Source organism: Coturnix japonica, chromosome 6 (assembly GCF_001577835.2).
Source record: "Coturnix japonica isolate 7356 chromosome 6, Coturnix japonica 2.1, whole genome shotgun sequence".
In the NCBI taxonomy this organism is placed as follows: domain Eukaryota; kingdom Metazoa; phylum Chordata; class Aves; order Galliformes; family Phasianidae; genus Coturnix; species Coturnix japonica.
The window spans coordinates 4363173-4382482 of NC_029521.1; the positions used below are offsets into that span (position 1 = coordinate 4363173).

Consider the following 19310-nt stretch of genomic DNA (forward strand, 5'->3'; position numbering starts at 1 on the left):
AGCAACTTGTAAAGACATCACACGATACATTTTCTAATACTGGCGTATTTTAACCATTATACAAAATGGGAGAGCCTTTGATAATTATTTCCATAGCCAATGTTAATTTCAGTCCATCTGGATGGTGATAGTGGAAACCAATTAAATGTGACTCTAAATAAAACTGCATAATAAGAACAGTAAAACACTACAAGCTGAACTCAAGCTAAAACTACAGTATAAATTAAATGAAATTCAGAAAGCCCATGACTGCAGAAGCACGATTTAATGGATTGGTGAGCCTCCTACAAAACTTAATCATGTTGTAACACTCAAAAATAGAGAAGCTTCCTTTAGGCTGGCACACTACCGATCCCTGAATTCAGAGGCTTGCTCTGCCTGTTTTTACTTGAAAGATGAGTAGAAATTCTGCTTTTATGAGCAGGATGTAATTTGACAATGATACAGTCAAGCAGTTCAGAGATTCATCAATGAACGTACACAGAAACAAAACCAAAAACCAGAAGCTTATAATCCACAGATGAAACATTCTGCTTAAAATCTCCATATTGAAATGGGCTCCTGTAGATTTCTTTAATGGGTTATTCTGGTGTAAAGTTATTTTTGCCATTTCTCATGAGTGTTGGCTCTCTTCATAAGGCCACTTAATTAGAGAACATCAGATCTGAGCTGGATCTTAGCAGCCAGTGTTTGGATATGAAACCATTCATCTTACTATTCAAATTTCTGGTTTTGTTCTGCTGTATTCTCTTGTTCTCAAAGGGACACTTTACAGGGAAATCATTTTCTTATTGTAGAGATTTCAAGGCCACAAAGTTTTAAAATGACAAAAAAGAAGTTAAATACTTGACAAGTATGTTGAGAAAACTCTCCAGCTTGTACTTCTACCAGGCTGACTTCAGAAGAGGAAATACTAATCTAAGACAATTGTTCTAGTTGCCAAAAAGCATCAATAAAGAGAAACTGCAGCCAAGTTAGTCAGCCCAGAATAAACTAATATAATTTGCAAGCTCAGGAAAAACAATTTCTTCTCTCGGGCACAGTTCTGAACTGCCAAATCCGAACAGACAGAATTGGCCATCAAAATACTAAATGGTCATGGACTAGAGACTGAAAACTATTGGCTGAGATGATCTAATATAGCATGAGCTGAACTGAAATATGTGAAAGAGCTTAAAACAGACTGGAATTCAAGACGTTAAGCAGACAAAAATAGGAATTCCTATTGATAGCAAAAATCCTCAGTTCTCAACAATGAGCTGCCATGAGCGCGAAAATGGTTGAAATACTTCTCTGATAACAAATACAAAACCTTCCACTGCATTTAAGCACAACTGTTATCGCTTTGACAACAAAGGCACAAACATAACAGCAGAAACAGGAAAAAAGAAACAGTCTTTGAAATACACTTAGCTAAAAATGTCTCCCTATTTGCCACATGTAATGGGCATCAAAGAGCCTTTTAAACCTATTCGACCTCTGTCTCAAGATCCTCTAAGTTTAAGAACAGCTGAAAGGCAAAGGGAACATGGCCACAGTCATCTGCTGGGAAGTATCCTACAAGTACTACACAACTCTTTGGGGTGCCAGCAGAAAGAAGCTAATCCTAGCCTTGCACTGCTGGTCTGAGATGGCAAAAAATCCCACAAACTGATGACCACATCTGTCTCCTCTCATGCTGTAGGCGTGGATTTAGGACCATGAACTACATCTTGATCGAAGAGGCTGAAGGAATTTGTTAACAAGGAAAAATCCAGATTGAAGCAACAAAGGCATGTACTTCAGTGAACACAGCCTTCCTCATTTCTTTTCTCCATCGAAGCAGATGCAGCCCTAGTAAATACTGATAATATTCAAGTGTAAAATTGGTGAGATCCTAAGGGCAAAGAACGATACAACTAAGTTAAAATTACAAAGTGAGCAATGATCATCCAAGTTACAATTTTCTGCACTTCTCATTCCCTTTTACATATCACCCCTCCATGTTACAAAAAAGTCACTTCCCATGGGCTATCATTCTGAGCAGAGCAAGCAGGAAACTATACTTAGTAAATCAGAAGCAAATCCCAATGCCTGCACACAACTGTAAGCAGCATTTAGCCAAGCTGCAAGAAAATGATACCGATAAAGGGCCTACCAAAATGACACTGTGGTGATCCTGATATTTCTAAGCTACATGGAAGTTAAAGAAATAAGCAACAAAAAGACAATAGGAAAAGTTTACAAATAATTTTGCAGTGATAGATCACACCTTAAACGTGTGGACACCGCACAGTCATACCTCTAAATGGTTATACAGATATATTAGTCAGATGCACACAGTGATTTACCTAAGAGACTTTGATTCTACTTCTCTCCTTCTGAAAGGCTTAATTCCGTACCTCCACGGACTGTTCTCTCTGCCAGTAACTCTCCTTTTTTTTTTCTGGCGCTGTACTTTTCCTTCTTTCCTCTACCTCTATTTTTCCTATAGCTGTCTAAAGGTACAGGAACCCTGAGAATTCAATTTTGAAAGCTGCTACTTCAAATACAGGTGAGGTGTTATCCACAGGGCAGGTTATATGTGTTATATCGCAGTAAGTCATACTCCCTTGTATGAGCTTTCATGTAGAAAACAAGGACAACAGTGATTTAGGCAAAATGAGATTCCTTTCTGGGCTTTCTGTAACAAAATCTGGTAGTTCCTGGTAGCCTCAGGAGCATTCAAAGCAGTTTCCTATATACAGAAACACAGAACAATCTGGATGTAATGTCTCTCCAGAGGTCACTTAGTCCAACACAATAAGCTCTACTGACACCTGTGAAATTTCAACTGAGCTCTGAACTGTGAAACTTGCAGGACTTCCCATCTCATGCATTTAAATTAGAAAGCATGTAAGAATTCACTAATATTTACAGAAAGCTCGGTTAGGAAATTGACACCATAATAATGTTCTGCTACCATTCAAATGGGATAGTTACTTCTGTAAACAACACATTTAAAGCACTTCCCATACCACTGCAGGCAGTAAAATGTCGTGAAATCTGTACACTGCCATATAGGTGATCTCTGTTCTCCCATACCTGCCTTACATTTGCCGTTCTGTGGTGGACAGATGCCTCTTGACATACACCAAAGTACTAGTTTACATTTATATAACAAATAGGAAAAATAAATAAATCATTTAAATGTAGAATTAAGGAAATTTATCCAAGGCTTGGTTTTCTACTCGAGTAGTATAGTTCCACAACCAAGAATAACCTTTTTCTTCTTTTTTTCTTAATGCATTTCTCATTTTAAACAGAGTCACAGATGACAGAGGTATTAGGCACATTGCAATAAAACAGTGTCTGTTTTCAGCATTGGAGCCTATTCACAGTGTCTTCATTTCAGGGAAAATCTAAGGCCCGGTGATAGTTGAGCACCTGATTACAGCTGGGTTGTTCACGGCCATGACATTCTCTAAATGATATTTGCAAACTTTGCAGCTGCTGCTACCCAAATGTATCTCATCCCACTTCCCCACGTCCCGTGCACATAACATAATACTGATAAGCCGTAGGCTGCAGAACGCTGATCATTCACATGCTGTCTCTTCAGCACCAGGCTACTTTAGACCGCAACAGACAATAAGATGCTTGAATTCCATTTTCAAGTTTCTGATGTGAAGCTTTTAGTTCTCTGCTGGTCCTTTGTAGAGAACTTCACTTGATAATTCTTCTCCTGACTTGTTCAGGGATCCTGATGATCAGACATGACGGAGCAGCAATATACCTCTGCCTAACCCCATTCAGACAGCACTGTAAAATAAAAGGGATTTGAAATACATCCACTACACTGTCAGCCTTATCCCTTCTCGCTTTTGTTCCTTTGATCTTCAGTGTGCTCCTGAAATCCCCACAAGCAGCGCTCCTGTCCCAGTGCCTTCATGAACTTCAGGTGGCAGACAAAGAGCCATTAGAACGGCAAAGAGCAAGGGCACTTCAGAGGGTCAGCACTGCCTCCCTGCCCCAAACAGGCCCACCTCTCTCCCACTTCAAGTCCTTCATTACCCTCATTCTACATCTCCTTGGGAAAGTAAATCCTGACTGTTACCGAAGCTCTTCTGGGAATCCCTTTTTAAGTCCAACTTAACTTACCTGCTAAAACCAGAGAGACATACGTGGGAGCATTTGATTTAACTGATTTTCATATCAGAATTACAGAATCTCAGGGATTTGAAGGGACCTCAAGAGATCATCAAGTCCAATCCCCCCCCCCCCCCCCGCCTCTAAAGCGGATACCCTATAACAGGTCGCACAAGTAGGCGTCCAGATGGGTCTTGAATGTCTCCATAAGAGACTCCACCACCTCTCTTGGCAGCTTTTCCAGTGCTCTGTCACCATTACTGCAAAGAAGTTCTTCCGCATGTTAGCACAAACTTGCTATGTTCATGTTTTAGGCCATTAATCCTTGTCCTATCGCTACACACCACCAAGAAGATCCTGGCCTCACCCATTTGCCTCCCACCTCCCTTTAGATATTTACAAACATTTATCAAATCCCCTCTCAGTCTTCTTTTCCCCAGGCAGAACAGACCCCTTCCCTCAAACAGGAAAGGCTCCAGGCACTTCATCATCTTTGTGGCCATCTGCTGGACTTCTCCTATGAGATCCCTCGATCCTCTGCCCAATGACCTGTGGGGGGGATTTAAAATCTTAAGGCACGAATATTGTCAAAAACAGACTCCCATTGAACCATAGTAGGTATGGGAGAGGTTTATAATGTACTGTGAAGGACAATGTAACAAAAGTGCTTGTTGTTTAAAGAAGAATCTCCCTAAACAACACGGCTACATCAAAAGGATAATCATCCTTACTTCGATAATCTTGTTGAAGCCAGAAAATAATTCTAAATACCCAGATCACTCTTTTCTACATTGTCTGCATGAGTAGGAAACATTAGAAACTACATCCAGTACTTCTGAACAAAGAGAAAGCTCTTTCCATCCGGAGACTGAGAATTAGGACTGCTGATAAACATGAGAAAAAAAACAAGATTATAGCCAGTTTCTATCATTCCACATGAAGGAACAAGCTACCAAAAGGTTTCATTAAATATTTTTATTTCAACACAACTTAGAAATTAAACTAATTTATCAGAGAGAGGTTCTGTCGCAATGACACATTTTACTTTATAATTCCATCTAGACTAAAAATAAACTCAATACGATGTTTTAGAAGATTACTATACCTTGAGGGCACCCAGGAAAAAACATGAAGTGGATACTTGGTAGTGTTTTAAAATATCACGTCCATACATTTGAGGATGCAAAATGAAAAACGACTACGTAAAACGAGCAATGAAAAAGAAAATAGCTTTGTGGAAACAGCTCCAAGCACAAGGATCCTGATTTCTGCACAAGCAAGGATTCAAAACAGCCTTTGATGGGACTGATACTTCAGCCCTGTGTAACAAAGGAAAGATAAGAAATGTCTAGTCTTCATTTATGCTAGGAGAAGTTATTTCCCTTTAAAACAGCTTCAGAGCAGCACCTACCTTGAACGATACTGGATCGAAGAGCAAGCAGAGTGCACACATACACAGAACCTCTTCAGTACTAGCGCAAATGAAATCATTCTGAAGGAGCCTACATGTAACCTGAATTACTTCAAACACTTCAATGTGAGTTTTTCCAAAGGTGCCATTACTTTACTTTCTTTCCTGGTTGGCTGGAATGTTTGTGTAATAAACAGTCTAACTGCACTTAACAACTTACCCTTACTTGACCAACAAAAGCATTGGCTTCCTCTTCCTGTACAGACAGGTTTTTAGGTAGAAACATATCAAAAACTGGCCCATTGTCATTTACATCCGTCACCACGATATTAACTGTAGCAGTTGAAGTCTGCAGAGAAAGATAAAATTATGAATGAACTATGACGACCTATCAGCAATTTTATTGCTTTGTATTCGACCCATCCAGTATAGAAATACAGGTAAACAGATGACCCATTTATTTCTGCATATTTTTTGATACAGGAAATGTTATTCATTAAACTTGGCTTAAAAGAAAGGAAAGGAAAAAGCCTATCTGATACGTTTTGCCTAATGTGACATTTTAAGAGTTTCAAGATCTTTAATTTAAAAAACTGAATACAAACAGTTGGACAGTGAAATAACTTGCACCTCAGTTTGAGCTTCATGAATTTGAACACTGTGGTACCAAACAAACATGCCTTTGCTTTATACTCTGTGTATGTAACTACAGAAAAGCTGCAGCTAATACTACATGTTACTGTGGCCTGTGACACTGGTTGCAAACAGAAGGAATGAGCAGTCACTGTCATCCATCAAGGAAAAGAGAAGCACTTCTGGAAAGAAAACACAGTAAGATGGAAATATTACACCAGGAAATCATTACTATTGCAAGAACAGAGAAACACCGGCATAGACAGTGCAGTGATGCTCCATCCCCAAGATCAAGACTTACCAGCACCTGTCCTGCCCAGCAGAAGCCATTTTTTTATATATGGTATTGTTTCAGGTAGCTGCTGTCCCTTGAGGAGGCACAACCTATTCCCAAAGCCAAATTACTAAGTCTGATGCTACTATTTTAACACTCTTTAAAGGAACCCCGATAGCTCTTTGGAGCTCACTGACATCTCTGGATTCTATCTGAAACATCGGCTGCTGTACCTCCCTCATGCTGAGCTATGGCTTCACAGGTCCATAATAAAAACAGAATTTCACCTCATTTTTATTACAGGGCATGCTCCTTGGTTTGCCACACAGCAGCATGTACGTTGGCACTTGCAAAGGACAACTAATGCACTCAAAACCTACTCACTGTCTTAATAGTATGTGGTCATGCTTTCATTGCTGTGTCGCCAGTTCAATCTGATAACTTACTCTCTGCAGGAGTGATCCGGGAACGGGTCAATCTCCTTCACCTTCCAAATCCTCAGCGCTGGCCAGCAGCCCAGTTGCAGGAATTGGAGTCAGCTGTCTTGTACACACAGCTACAATTCTGGCTGTTGTGTTTGCATGGTGCCCTGTGCACTATGCTGCAGCGTTACCTGTGCCAGCAGGCAGTGCTAGCAGTCCTCAATACCAGCACAGCAAAGCACAAACCCACACAAACATAAGCGGCACAAATAACTGTGCACAATGCAGCTCTTCCAGAAAAAGGGTTGTTCTCTAATTCCCTGGGCAACAGCAAGTGCAGAAAACAGGACTGTTCCACAGTAGGCAACTCCAGTAACTACTTAGTGCATTAGAAGTACCTAAGTGAGGATATTGTGAAATGAATGACCAAAACAGATGCTTTCTAGCTAGCTTCTTATATTGGCTTACGTTCAGTTGTTTGCTAATTGTTTCTGAAACTGCCATTTCCACGTTCAAGGTATGTAAGGAAAATGTACTTTGCAATTCATGCATCACTGTCAGCACAAAAGGCAATGTTTGCTCTGATGATGCACAACGTGCAGTGAAGGTAAATTAATCTTCCTAAGCTTACTCGATTCCACAGAATAGAGAGTAATAAAAACTCTTATATTTAATAAACTGAGACAAACATGGCATGGGAAATATTGGCTTAAGAAAGTACTTCTCTTTTTTTTTTTTTTTACAAAAAGTTTCTTTTCCATTGCAGAGAATTTTAACAGCCTGCATCTGATAATCTGTGGTACGTTCACTTCTGACAACACTGAATCAACTCACAGCAGCTCTGAGAACAGCTGCCAGAAGACGTATTTGCATTTAATAGCTTCTGAAGCAAGTGCTGAAAGCAAAATTACTGTTGTGATTTACCTACAGGTCTCACTTTTGTACTTGAGTGTGTGCTGTGGGGGTGCGTACATACTTATTTCAGATCAACCCAGCAACTTGTTATTAGGAACCCTTACAGGCCCTTTTCCTAAAGGACAGTGCTCTTCTAAACCCAAGTGACTCTCCACTCTGTACACAAGCTATTAATAGAATACCCCTGCAGTATTACTTTGTCTTGAGCCAAAAAAGGGGCACTTTTATTCAAGTAATCTTGAAACTCAATCATGGTAATATTGGAAAATGACAGCTTACTGAAATGTGGCCTAAGTCTAGAAGGGGTCATCTGAATAAGTACTAAAGCAGGCTCAGATTTCACACAGGACAAGAGGATGGAGACAGCAGGGAAGGTTAAACTCTGCTTAGCACAATGTGGATTTTAAGCTCAATTTTAAGATCCTCTTTAATATTTTTGTCGGTGAGCACACACAGCCTCAAGTGATGAAAGTACAACAAGTCTCAAGTTTGCAGGTGACATAAAAGATAAAGGTCTTGCTTGTCTTTGCAATGCAGGCATGCTGGGAAGAGCGCTCCCTGGGTAAGAACAGGAAGAATCACACTTCTGATACCTCTCTATCCTTAGATAGTTTACTTGACAAGCATAGAAAATGAAGCTCCTAGCCTGACTTCAGCATATGGAGGGTGAGTGGTTGGTTCCTTCAGTTATTCAGCAGGTTATTCCATGGCGCAGAGTACGATGTACTGAAGAAGAGGGATTCCAGGCCAGTCTTAACACCCCAGAACAGAACAAAATGAAAAATGAAAGAGCTTAGTTTAGCTCTAGAAGAAAAAAAAAAAAGATAGTCTGAAGCATTTCCCAAGAAAGAAGAGAAGGAGACAGGAAGGGAGAGATTTCAAATGGTTCCCAACTCTTCTGTTATCCATAGGCTTGGTATTTTTCAAACTGATTGCTTTTCTTAATCACCCTTCCTTACCTGCTTGCCAGCATGGCCATAGAGGATAGCTCCACTTATTGAGCCTCAAAGTTAAACATAAACTAAAGAAAAAAGCAGTATCATTGCAAAGGAGTATTATTTGATTGAGATGCGAATTGGGAATATTATAATATTAAATTTTATGTTCACCCTAAGCTTCCACATGAACCAAAACGAGGTCTTGTAATAACACCATTTCACATATATCCTACTTTTTTTGCACTGGTCACAATTAAGTGAACTTCTGAAAGGGGATCAGTGCAGAAAACTGATAAAATAGTGCCAACCTTTCAGGTGAAGCAGCTCGCAGTTGATTACCCGTATTTCTCTGAGATGTGCAGAAAAGCCGTTCTGCCATTAACATTGGAAACTACAATAACTAGAGAATATATATATATATATTTAAATCAACATTTTTATATACCCATTAGATGACTCTAAAGTTTTGCTTAAGTTCTCTGCAAGCTGACATGCTGGTGTGAAATAGCCTTTATTAAACAACTCAAATAAATTACAGTGTTTTACTCAAAACTGCAGCATGGAGCAATACTGGTAACATCACAATCATCTGTCCAATGTAAAAAAGTCACCAGTAACACCGAAATCACACTGACTAAATAATTATTGCTTTTAAAGTTATGTTTAGGGCTAGCCACAAGCTCTTTGTCTGTTGCTGGAAGAGAAAATAACAAAGCACATACGCTGTGGGTCGTACCCTTTGCAACAGCAGTCAAGGTAACTACTTTGCACACCAGCCAGTGTAGAATGGTGGCAGGGCACTGAATGCATGATTTAGGGATGAGAAGTATGCCACAGAGAGGATAAAAGTAAGCACACTGAGAAAAGGTCATTGGATTTTGTATGGAGCTCAGTCTCCTGTACCGATAGGGAAGCCTGTCATTTCTTGACACCATTCTCAACTGCAAGTGGCTGTCTGAGGTCACCCCCAGTGCCATGTAGTTTACTGTAGTAAACTGTACTTACTTCTCTTTCATAATAACTTTAATTCAAACAAGAGACCAGTGGCTGCAATTTATAGCTTTCTTAGGGCCAATAAAATAGTCCCTACATACATAATTCTTCCCTAAGAAATAAACGCTGCAAATAATGCTTCTGTTCTACATAACAGGACCTGTCTATATTATTCAGGAGAACTTCACTTATTACGTCTGATTTAATAGCTACTCTTCATAAAGCAGGAGAAATGGCTGCTCAGATCTGAAGTTACTGGGAGTGATAAGGACCAGTGTAAAATACACATGATGGTATACCAGACATGCTGTGGTGTCTTTGTGCAGTGCTCTGGGGAGAGTGGCAGCCTGAACACAACATTTGTTATGTTGGCTGGTGGGGAAAAAGCCGTGGGAAACATGGGCTACACCTACATTAAATGTTGAAGATTCAGCATCTTAACCTCGAAAAGATAAGCCTGTAGCAGGCATTCCTTAAGATGATAAAACCAAACCTGACAAATTCCAAACAGAGGAGGAACGCAGTGTGCTGCAGCCTTCAGCTGCAATTCTCCCAGCTTTTTTAGCATGGGATTTTTATTTAATTGAAAGTGGAGATTTCACTGTTACTGGAACCTGATGCAGAGCTCTATGACACCCTATGATCTTTAGAACCGCAGTCAGCACGAACTCTCTGGTGGGAAACTGTCATTAATTTACTTTTTCACTAGGATTATTTAAATCACCCCCCTTCCCTGTCAGCATTTGAAATGAAAGCCTTTATGGGGAATATCACTCATGTAAAGGAAACAGACAAGCACTAGAAACACTGAAAGTTTGGGAGCCTCCTAAATCTCACTTTAATATATGACAGCTGGTGTAAAAAAAGCAAGCTCACAGAGAGAGAAAACCTCTTTAGGAGAGTAAGGAAGTCTTGCTAGGCACCTCCTTCGCTTAGCTAAGGTTTTCTGATATGAAGCACCTAAATAGTCAAGAAAACAGTGATTTTTCTTCAGCTACCATTTATACAGTTAACATTAACATCATTGCAAGGGGAGCTCTTTGCAGAAGGAAGCATGGTATCGTTCTGTTTTGTGAATTTAAGAAACACTAATACCTACTGCACAAAAAATTAACCTTACTGTGTCACATTAAGCTAATTCTAAAGTTCTACAGTACAGACTCTTTTTTTTTTTTTTTTTCCAGTTCCACTTTACTGATTACAGAAAGGTCAGCTAAGCAGAAACCTTTTAAAATACAAACCTTTGCATATATAAAATCTCTTCAGTGAGTATTTACGGTAAGACCTGTGCATCCTTTATTCTTAATGGACAAGGGAACTGGTATGAAGCAGAGACAGATAATATAACAGAAAATTTACTATAATTAATTAACTCCCTGCATGCAATTCAAGTGGTAAATCCTTGCCTAAATTACCTTGATCTAATGCTACCTGTTGGTGTTCCAGGCAACATAATTAATCCAAATGTCACGGGAGATGGATGCTCTAAATAATTAGTGATCCTCTTCGATGACTGAAATATCAAAGTGCAGCTTTCACAAAACACTCACTGCACTGAAATAAGACTACTTACGTATCCCTCAGTGACTGAATGCCCAGCTGAAATGTTGGACTACTCTGACCAAGGTAGAAAGGTAGAATAGTGCTTGGTGTCTTTGCCTACACTGGAGCGTCCCAAGGCCCTGGCAGCAGACTATTATGATAAGTTGCTCTACCACATCTTTGCTAGCATCTAAGACACAACAATTTTTATTCCGTTTTCATTAACAACAGCCTGTGGCAATGATTTTAAGTAGACCACTAGGTGTGGTAACAGTTTTCAATGGTTAGGCTTTCAGTTGGCACTGCTGTGGCAAAGAGCCTACCTTGAGCACTGTGCTTCCACACACCGTAGCCAGCAGCATGTTCTTTAAGCTTCCCAGTTCTAAGCCTCACCAATCTGATTTAAGCTCCTGTATGGACCACAGTGCAAAACAATGGGTATTTTTGCCACACCTGAAAGTTCAATACTGTGGCACTTGACTCTTATTAATCAGCGCTGGGTACTCGGAACCACATACACATAACACAAAGACGACTTCAAATGTCTTCTAAAATGCCAATTCAACAACTTGGAAAGAAAAGATGGACAACAGGTTTCTCTAGTCTTCCAATATAGATTAGTGATCTGCTGGCTAAGATACACTGTGGGAAAACAGGACAAGTAAAGCTGAGTCTTCTGTGACATAGAAAAGAATCTGAGCAATGAATGAATGAGATGCTATGTAGACACACCATATTGCCAGCTCCTGACTGGCTTTGTGAACAGGGCACCCAGCTACTGTGTTCTGCAGGTCTTGAGTAATCAAAATCAAGCACGGGGGTACAGTGCTGGGTGAATATTTCCATGACTGGTCATTTGTATTCAGAGGTTTCAGTTCTGTTTAAATCATATAGTACACATTAACATAATAGCAGAGCTTCCTGTATTATATAAATGAATCAACACACATGCTCATCTGAGCCAAAAGCAAAGAGCATGGAAAACTTCTTCCTTCTTCACCCAAGAGTCATGCATACATTTTAGTTTTAGCTACTCCATGAAACGTGAAGACATAAATTCTTGCCCTGACTTCCCATCCAAACACAACACAGATCGGTACAACTGTTTAACATTCTTTTCATTCACCTGTCATTCTTCTGCTCATCTACAACTCTGCCCTACTGCTAAGGAAAAAAGAAGCAAAAAAAGTATTTTCCTGACTACTCAGCTAATGCATCCTTAATTGTTTGTCAGACCATAGCGTCAACGTCGAGAGGTGGCAGGCTGTGGTATTCCAAGGTCAGAGAAAAACCACCAGCCTGTTAATGCTCTAGGTTATCAATCAGAGCAACAATAACTTAGGAAGCACAGTCCAGCATTTTAAGCAATCCAGAGCATTATAAGGCATGTAAAGCGCTGAAATGGTGTCAGCCAGGCCACACGACTAAATGGAAAGTCATCTCGCTTTGTGGAGGCGTAAGTAATTTTGATGGAACGAGCAGTCCCTAAAAGTCAAAAGGTGGTGTGTGAGGACAAGACTGTCACCAAACAACATTTAACAGCTAAATAAACCTTGGGGCTTAGAATATAGGAACCTCAGCAACTTAGTGCTGTAACAACATGGTTAACAGTCTCTTAGAACCTTTATTAATGAGATAGAAAAAGAATCCATGAAAAAACAACAAACAACAACAAAATGATTAGAACACCAAAGCTGTAAGGTATGCAAAGCAAAGGCTTTTTATGTGCAAAACTGCATTCAGACAGACTTCACAGATGGCAACAGGAAGAGTCAGTTTGGAGAATATGGGGGTCAAACAGGAAACTGAAACCAGTCCTTCAATCAACAATTGTTCTCTTGTAGGCATTAACTGAACTTTTCAATACAGAGGATCTTGATGACAAGCTGAAGGTGAATTAGTTGGGAGAGAATGAGCTCTGTAATCATAGGAACCTTTTTCCTAAGGAGACACCATGTTTTTTTTCTGATTTAAACTAATTAAAAAGAAAAGGTCTTCCGAGAAATGTCACTGACATGTAAACAGGCATCAACATCATTAGTGAGAACAGTCTGCCATGTTATCAATTCACAAATTAACATGAACGCCCCGACATGGGATGACCTAATACGTAGATAGAAAACAGACTGAGCTCAGAGCTGGAGAGAATCCAGCAGAGAGCTATAAATACGATGTGGGACTGGAGCATCTCCCTTATGAGGAAAGGCTGAGAGCCCTGAGGCTGTTCAGCCTGGAGAACAGAAGACTGAGAGGGGATCTTATCAATGCTTATAAATATCTAACTGGTGGGAGCCAAGTGGATGAGGCTAGACTGTTCAGTGGTGTCCAGAAACAGGATGAGAGGCAAAGGACACAAACTGAACACGGGAAGTTCCAAATGATGAGCTTTATGCTAGCACTGAAGAATCACTAACACCTACTGCTCATGGCATAATGCCTCTTTAGGTGGTAATTGTTAGGAAACCCAAAACCCTGCCCTCTCTGGCCTTCAGTAGCCTTTCTATGCATGGAATGGTATTTCAGCAGCGTAACATAGTGAAAACCAAAAGCAGTTTTTTTTATTTACATCGTCATATTTCACAGCTGGAAAGCAAATGAACTCACAGCTATCAAGCTATTGAGACCATTCTTGGTAATAGTTCACGAGTAACAAAAACAAAAACATTAAGATGAAGCACTCAAGAGAGCTGCAGCCAGCTTTTTATTGGAAAAAGAGCAGGCTCTGTTACAGTGACTCTGAATCACCATGGAAAAAGAGAATGGCTCTAAAAAACTTAATAAATAACTTGGAGGAAAAAGAACCTGAGCAACTACTGAGCAGGAAGGCAAATCTCTGCAAATGGAAGCAGCAGAAGTAGGCCTGTCAAAGAAATAACACACAAGATTTGCCTTCTGCAGCAGTCGAGACTGAGTGAACAAGGGTCCAAACACAGGAGATTTATTGATGGCTTCTGAACAAACTGGCAAAGATTTTTCTGTTTCACTGTTAAAGCTGAACACGGGCTTCTGGAACAGCCCAGGTAACAGAGAGGTGCTATTTTACACCTTTCCTATTAAGAGTAATTTTAAGGTCACATACTTAGAAACTTCTCCACCTACGCTATTATTCCATGGCACGAGTCCATAGGAGAATGGCTGCACTGCATTTATCTCGCATGACCTCGCTACGGTACATTCCCCACGCTGACACCGCTGCAGACTTTTAGATACTACAGGTAGACTATTTCAAGTATCTGGCTACACACTGTAACAGCCCATTTATTGATCTTTCAGAGGAAACTCACCCCATCTGGTCTGCCATCCGAGGCTGTAACGATCAGAATATAGCGATCAGTGCTTTCTCTGTCCAAGGGCTTTCCTAAGGCTAGCAGTCCAGAACTAGGAACAAAACAGAAACATGAAACATTATCAAAATGACAGTTTTTACATTTCTAAGTGCACTTTTGTTCCACTACTTTGCATTACACGACTTTTCCTCCTTGAGCAAGTTAATAAGCTTTTAAAGCTTTATTACAACTGAAAGCATACTTTGTATAGGTAAAAGCTAATAAAAATGACGAGCAAATTTCCTTGCTTTCTGCTTCAACATGTGTGTAATTCAGGACTAAAATAGCAACACAGTCATATACAGGATTACAGATAGATAGTACCGCAAAAGGGCTCAAATTTGTTAGGAATCTGCAGTGCTATAATAAATGAGAGAGAACCAAAAGCAGTCTATCAATCACAGAGGAGTCCCAGCAGTACTGACAGGATTACAGCACTAAACTTTGGGAATATATATTTCCTAATAATGATGTATTAACACAGGCATGGATGCTGTGGAGAGTAAATCATGATATTGTTACCACTGATGCTCATTTACGAAGAGAAAGTGATGAAAGGCAATTTGGAGGCCATAAACACGAGGAATAAAATAAACAACAAATTGAAGCACTGCTTTAAAAGTGGGGAAAATTCCTGTAAATTTGCATTAAGCAACAGGGACTTCACCTCTAGGATGAACTGATTTCCTCCTGCAGAATTCTGAGAGCTACGTGGAGGTTCTTTAGAGCAAGACAGGGACAGCATTCTATCGCGGACTCATCCGTTCTGACTTAGGAAAGATCAGAAATGCTTTGCTGAGCCAGCAGTCCTGCCCAACCTCAGCTCAGCCTTCCACGCACAACTGATCCTCCCATCACTAGTGCTAAAGCCATGTTTTTTGTTAACTGGTTTTTGGACAATGCATTTTGAAACTCTATGATAGCTCTAATGTCGCTCCTCTGTGAGGACTCAGCTAGGCACACGGCAGCACAGATGCAGCAGAAGCTGAGGTACAGAATGACACGAGATGCCCTGGGTTACAAGCAATACACCAGTGGTCACAACGACACACAGACCCAGGGACTGCACAGAGTCAGTATGGAGTCACATAAACAACAAGCAAGTGTCTGAAAATGTAAAAACACACCATATATATTAAGGTCAGGTATAAGCCAGATTTCCACAGAGATGGAGGAAAAGATGTGTAGTACAGAGCAAATTATCAAACAAAACAATTATTATCCTAGAGTGAGTAGGAAGAAACCATGAACCCTCCTTCTCCTTCAGATGCTGAAGACTCAGCATATAACCTTGTTCCAGAAGGGTAAGCAAAAGTCCAGAGAAATGGACAGATACTGAAAGTTTGGGTATACATTTACATATCTTTATGTATATGCATAGGTATAAAATATTCAATGAATATATGTGCATGAAACACTAAACCTAACTCTAGCAATTCTCTTATTGCCAGGTGTTTTTGCAAATCTGTTAGCCATAATATTAAAACCATCACACTTCAGTATTTTGTCAAGAAAGACCATACTAAAAAACAAACAGAATAAGTAACAGTGAAAGAAAAAAACCACCACAACACACTTAAAAGTATTAATTCATAAAAGAACCAAAGGTGAATGGGGAGCGAAATACTGACAACAAATACTTCTTTACTAACATTGACCTACAGCTGTATGCATCTGTGTCAGTTTTTGCAATACTTTTGCACTATCCTACACTTTATCAGTCTTCTCCTTTCTACTGCTTGAGCAGGAGCTGATTTATACAGACTCCGGAGCTTAAATCATGGATTCAGATGCACTTGCATTCATTTAACATTCCGGTTTTCAATCACCACTTTCTCTGCTATGGAACATTACAGGACACTGAATCAGTACAGGTTGTGATAAAGCTGTTTTACCAAAGGAAAAAACCCCCAACCATTACACATTCGTCTGACTGATTTCTAGATAAAGGAGATATAGTAGATAGATGTACCACTGACAACATTTGCTACCCATGTTGCTAGGTGGGCAACTGTACAGAGAATAACTGAAATGTTTCACAATGCAAGAAAATCATCCAGGTGAGAAAAAAGGAGAGGTGATAGAGTCATGTTCATCATCACTGCTTTGGCCCTGAAGTACCTAAAAATGCATCAATCTTTATATAAAAACATCTAACGTAGCCTTCATACGCCAATCACAAACTGCAAGCTTTAATATTAATCCTGTACTTCAAGCTTCCCTCTAGGCGTTTCAGCATATACAAAGAAAATGTGAGAACAGCTGAAGAAAACTTTGTGCAGATATTTTGCAGGACAAGACACGTAACTATGACAGAAAGGAGAAAACACTTTGAAGAGCACTGCTTTCTGCTAAAAGGCAACAGGAGATCAAAAGATGTGGAACCTGCTGAGTTTGTGCTAAAACCCTCAAAGCACCATGATGTTCAGACATGCACATAAAGGGATGTGAGGCCAGGGGCTCTGGAGGCTGTGTGACATTGAGCAGGAGTGCCACTGTCCCTGTATGACATGGTGAGGTTTATGGGTGCCCTCAGGGCCTGGCACCTGCAACACTGCCCACTGATGTGTGCTGTGCCCATAGTCTTCAGAGACCACACCAGTGTTTTAACAACTGTTTTCTGACTCAATTCATGGCCATGAATTCACGTACCATCTTTAGCAGCTTGACTTCTGCCTATCTCCACACTGTTTAAATCCAAAGCTGGACAATCTAGGACTCAATCTCTAGACTCCTCTCAACACAGTGGGTTTGGCAGGGCCACCGAAAGATGCCTGGAACTCATGCCAATCTCTTTGGTATGGAGAACTATTGGGATTTTGATGACACAAAGCAAAAAGTGCTGTGCTGAACACAGGCTACTCAGAACAGCTGCCTGCTGAGTAACTGGCCCTTGGAGCACCTCCACTGAGATCAGGTGCACTCTCCAATTCTCGAGTTGCAGAGGTCAAAGAGTATGACTAACCAGGCTTCTATGCTCTGACATCCAATCTAAACCTTCCTTCCTTGAGCTTAAAAACTATTTCCCCTTGACCTATTACTGTCTACCGTTGTAAAAAGTCGATTCCTTACCTTTTTACAATTGCCATTTAAATACCAGAAGGCTGCAAGGAGGTCTCAGAAGTACTCAGAATATAAGGAGCCTTACAATCTCTCCTTTATACCATACTAGGAGAGTTTTTACTATTATGCCCACGCTGCGAGCAAGTAAGCCTCAGCTTATGTCTGTCCCACCACCTACCACAGGATGTCAGCTCACCATCCTCCATTCCTCCTGCAAATAAGACAGAAATTCTGGAATATAAATAATAGTTGCTTGTGTAAAATCAAGGAGATGAGGCAGACACAGACATACACGGAGCTTTGTTATGTCCTGAAGTACACTCTCTTCCCCACACTAAAATGGTATTCAATTTAAGGAAAAACAAGGTTATGAAACAATGCTCAGAAGATTTTTCCACCACAAACCAAAATTCTTGAAGGAAGGTGGGAATCTAGAGCAAAAAACGTACCTGTCATTAGTCAAGAGCTGACAAGTGTAAAGGGTTTTAATTAATCCCCGGTCACTCTTTTAAATAGAAAATTTCCACCTCAGTAGGCTTTATCTACTAAAGTGTTTAAAATAAATAAATAGTCCCCTGTGAAAAATTCCTGAGTACAGGAGCATTCACAGAGCTCTCATTAGTGTCCAAGGACACTAAAGAAAAAGCTGAATACATCTGATTACAAGCCTTTTGTTTTGCTCTCAGCCCACATACTCGTTTGACTGGAAAGTTACAGGTCTATATCATAAGGCTTTTCCACTTACCTTTGAGAAAGATTAAAAACTTGTTGCGGGTCTCCATTCTCAATGAGGTATCTTATAGGGTCACCCTCTCTATCAAAAGCCTTTAGGAAAAAAAAGGAGATAAAATGAAGTCCGTTACAAAGCTTTTCTTTCTTCCCTTCGATTTATTAACTGGAAAATTAACCCCTGAATTTCCACTGAAGTTCTCTACAGGAATTATGCTGATTTCTAAGGCAGTACTGATCATTACACATAAGCTGCTTACGATGAAGCTGTAGCATATCAGAATTATTATCCTGCAGAGGAACAACAGTATCCTAAAGACAAACTTCCAAATCATTACTGCATGTGAGCACACAACTATGCAGTATGAATCTCAAGCTTTAACCAGTGTGGGTGTATCAGTATTTACCCTGCACCTCGACTTCTTTCTTGGGGGGTGAAAATCGGGATAAGGACTTAGAAAAGAGCTATTAACAGCATCAAAGCAAGCCTGGTCCATTTACTAGATGGCAAAAGAACATCAAAGTTGAATAAACTACTTGTGAAGATAAGCTTCAGCTAATCTGTTTCCAAAAGTCATCATGAATATTCCATGTAATTGTTGGTTTTTTTCTGTCAGGTCTGCACATACCTTTTTCCCAGAAAGACTATTAGGTGCTTTCCAGAGAAAATACCATTTACTGAACTGAACATCCAGCATTCAAAATACAAAAGTGACAGGAAAAAACAATAAAAATATGGCTATGAGTATTGCAAAGAGGCCAACCAACAAGTTCAGAAAGGGCACATAGAATTTATAGGAGAAATAAAAAAGGTAAGGAGAGAAAGTTTTCTCATGTTTCTCGCCTTTCAACAGCTGTTTTCTTTTTATCTTGTTTTCTGTAGGCATTTGCTATAGACCACAGTCAAGGACTGTGTACCTTTGGGCAACCCACCAAAATACAGTTCTTAAGGTAAAA

The 19310-nt window shown here is 40.0% G+C and overlaps 1 protein-coding gene across 9 annotated transcripts in view; it reads right to left on the reverse strand.

Moving 5' to 3' along the window:
• The window catches only part of PCDH15 (protocadherin related 15), an 814794-nt gene that overhangs the window by 98372 nt on the left and 697112 nt on the right, over nt 1-19310 (reverse strand). For all 9 annotated transcript variants that reach the window (XM_032445316.1, XM_032445314.1, XM_032445315.1 and 6 more), the window contains 3 exons: nt 18370-18449; nt 14520-14613; nt 5739-5867 (listed from right to left, as the gene is read on the reverse strand). In XM_032445316.1, the coding sequence (XP_032301207.1) occupies nt 5739-5867; nt 14520-14613; nt 18370-18449 (303 nt within the window). The remainder of the gene's footprint in view (nt 1-5738; nt 5868-14519; nt 14614-18369; nt 18450-19310) is intronic.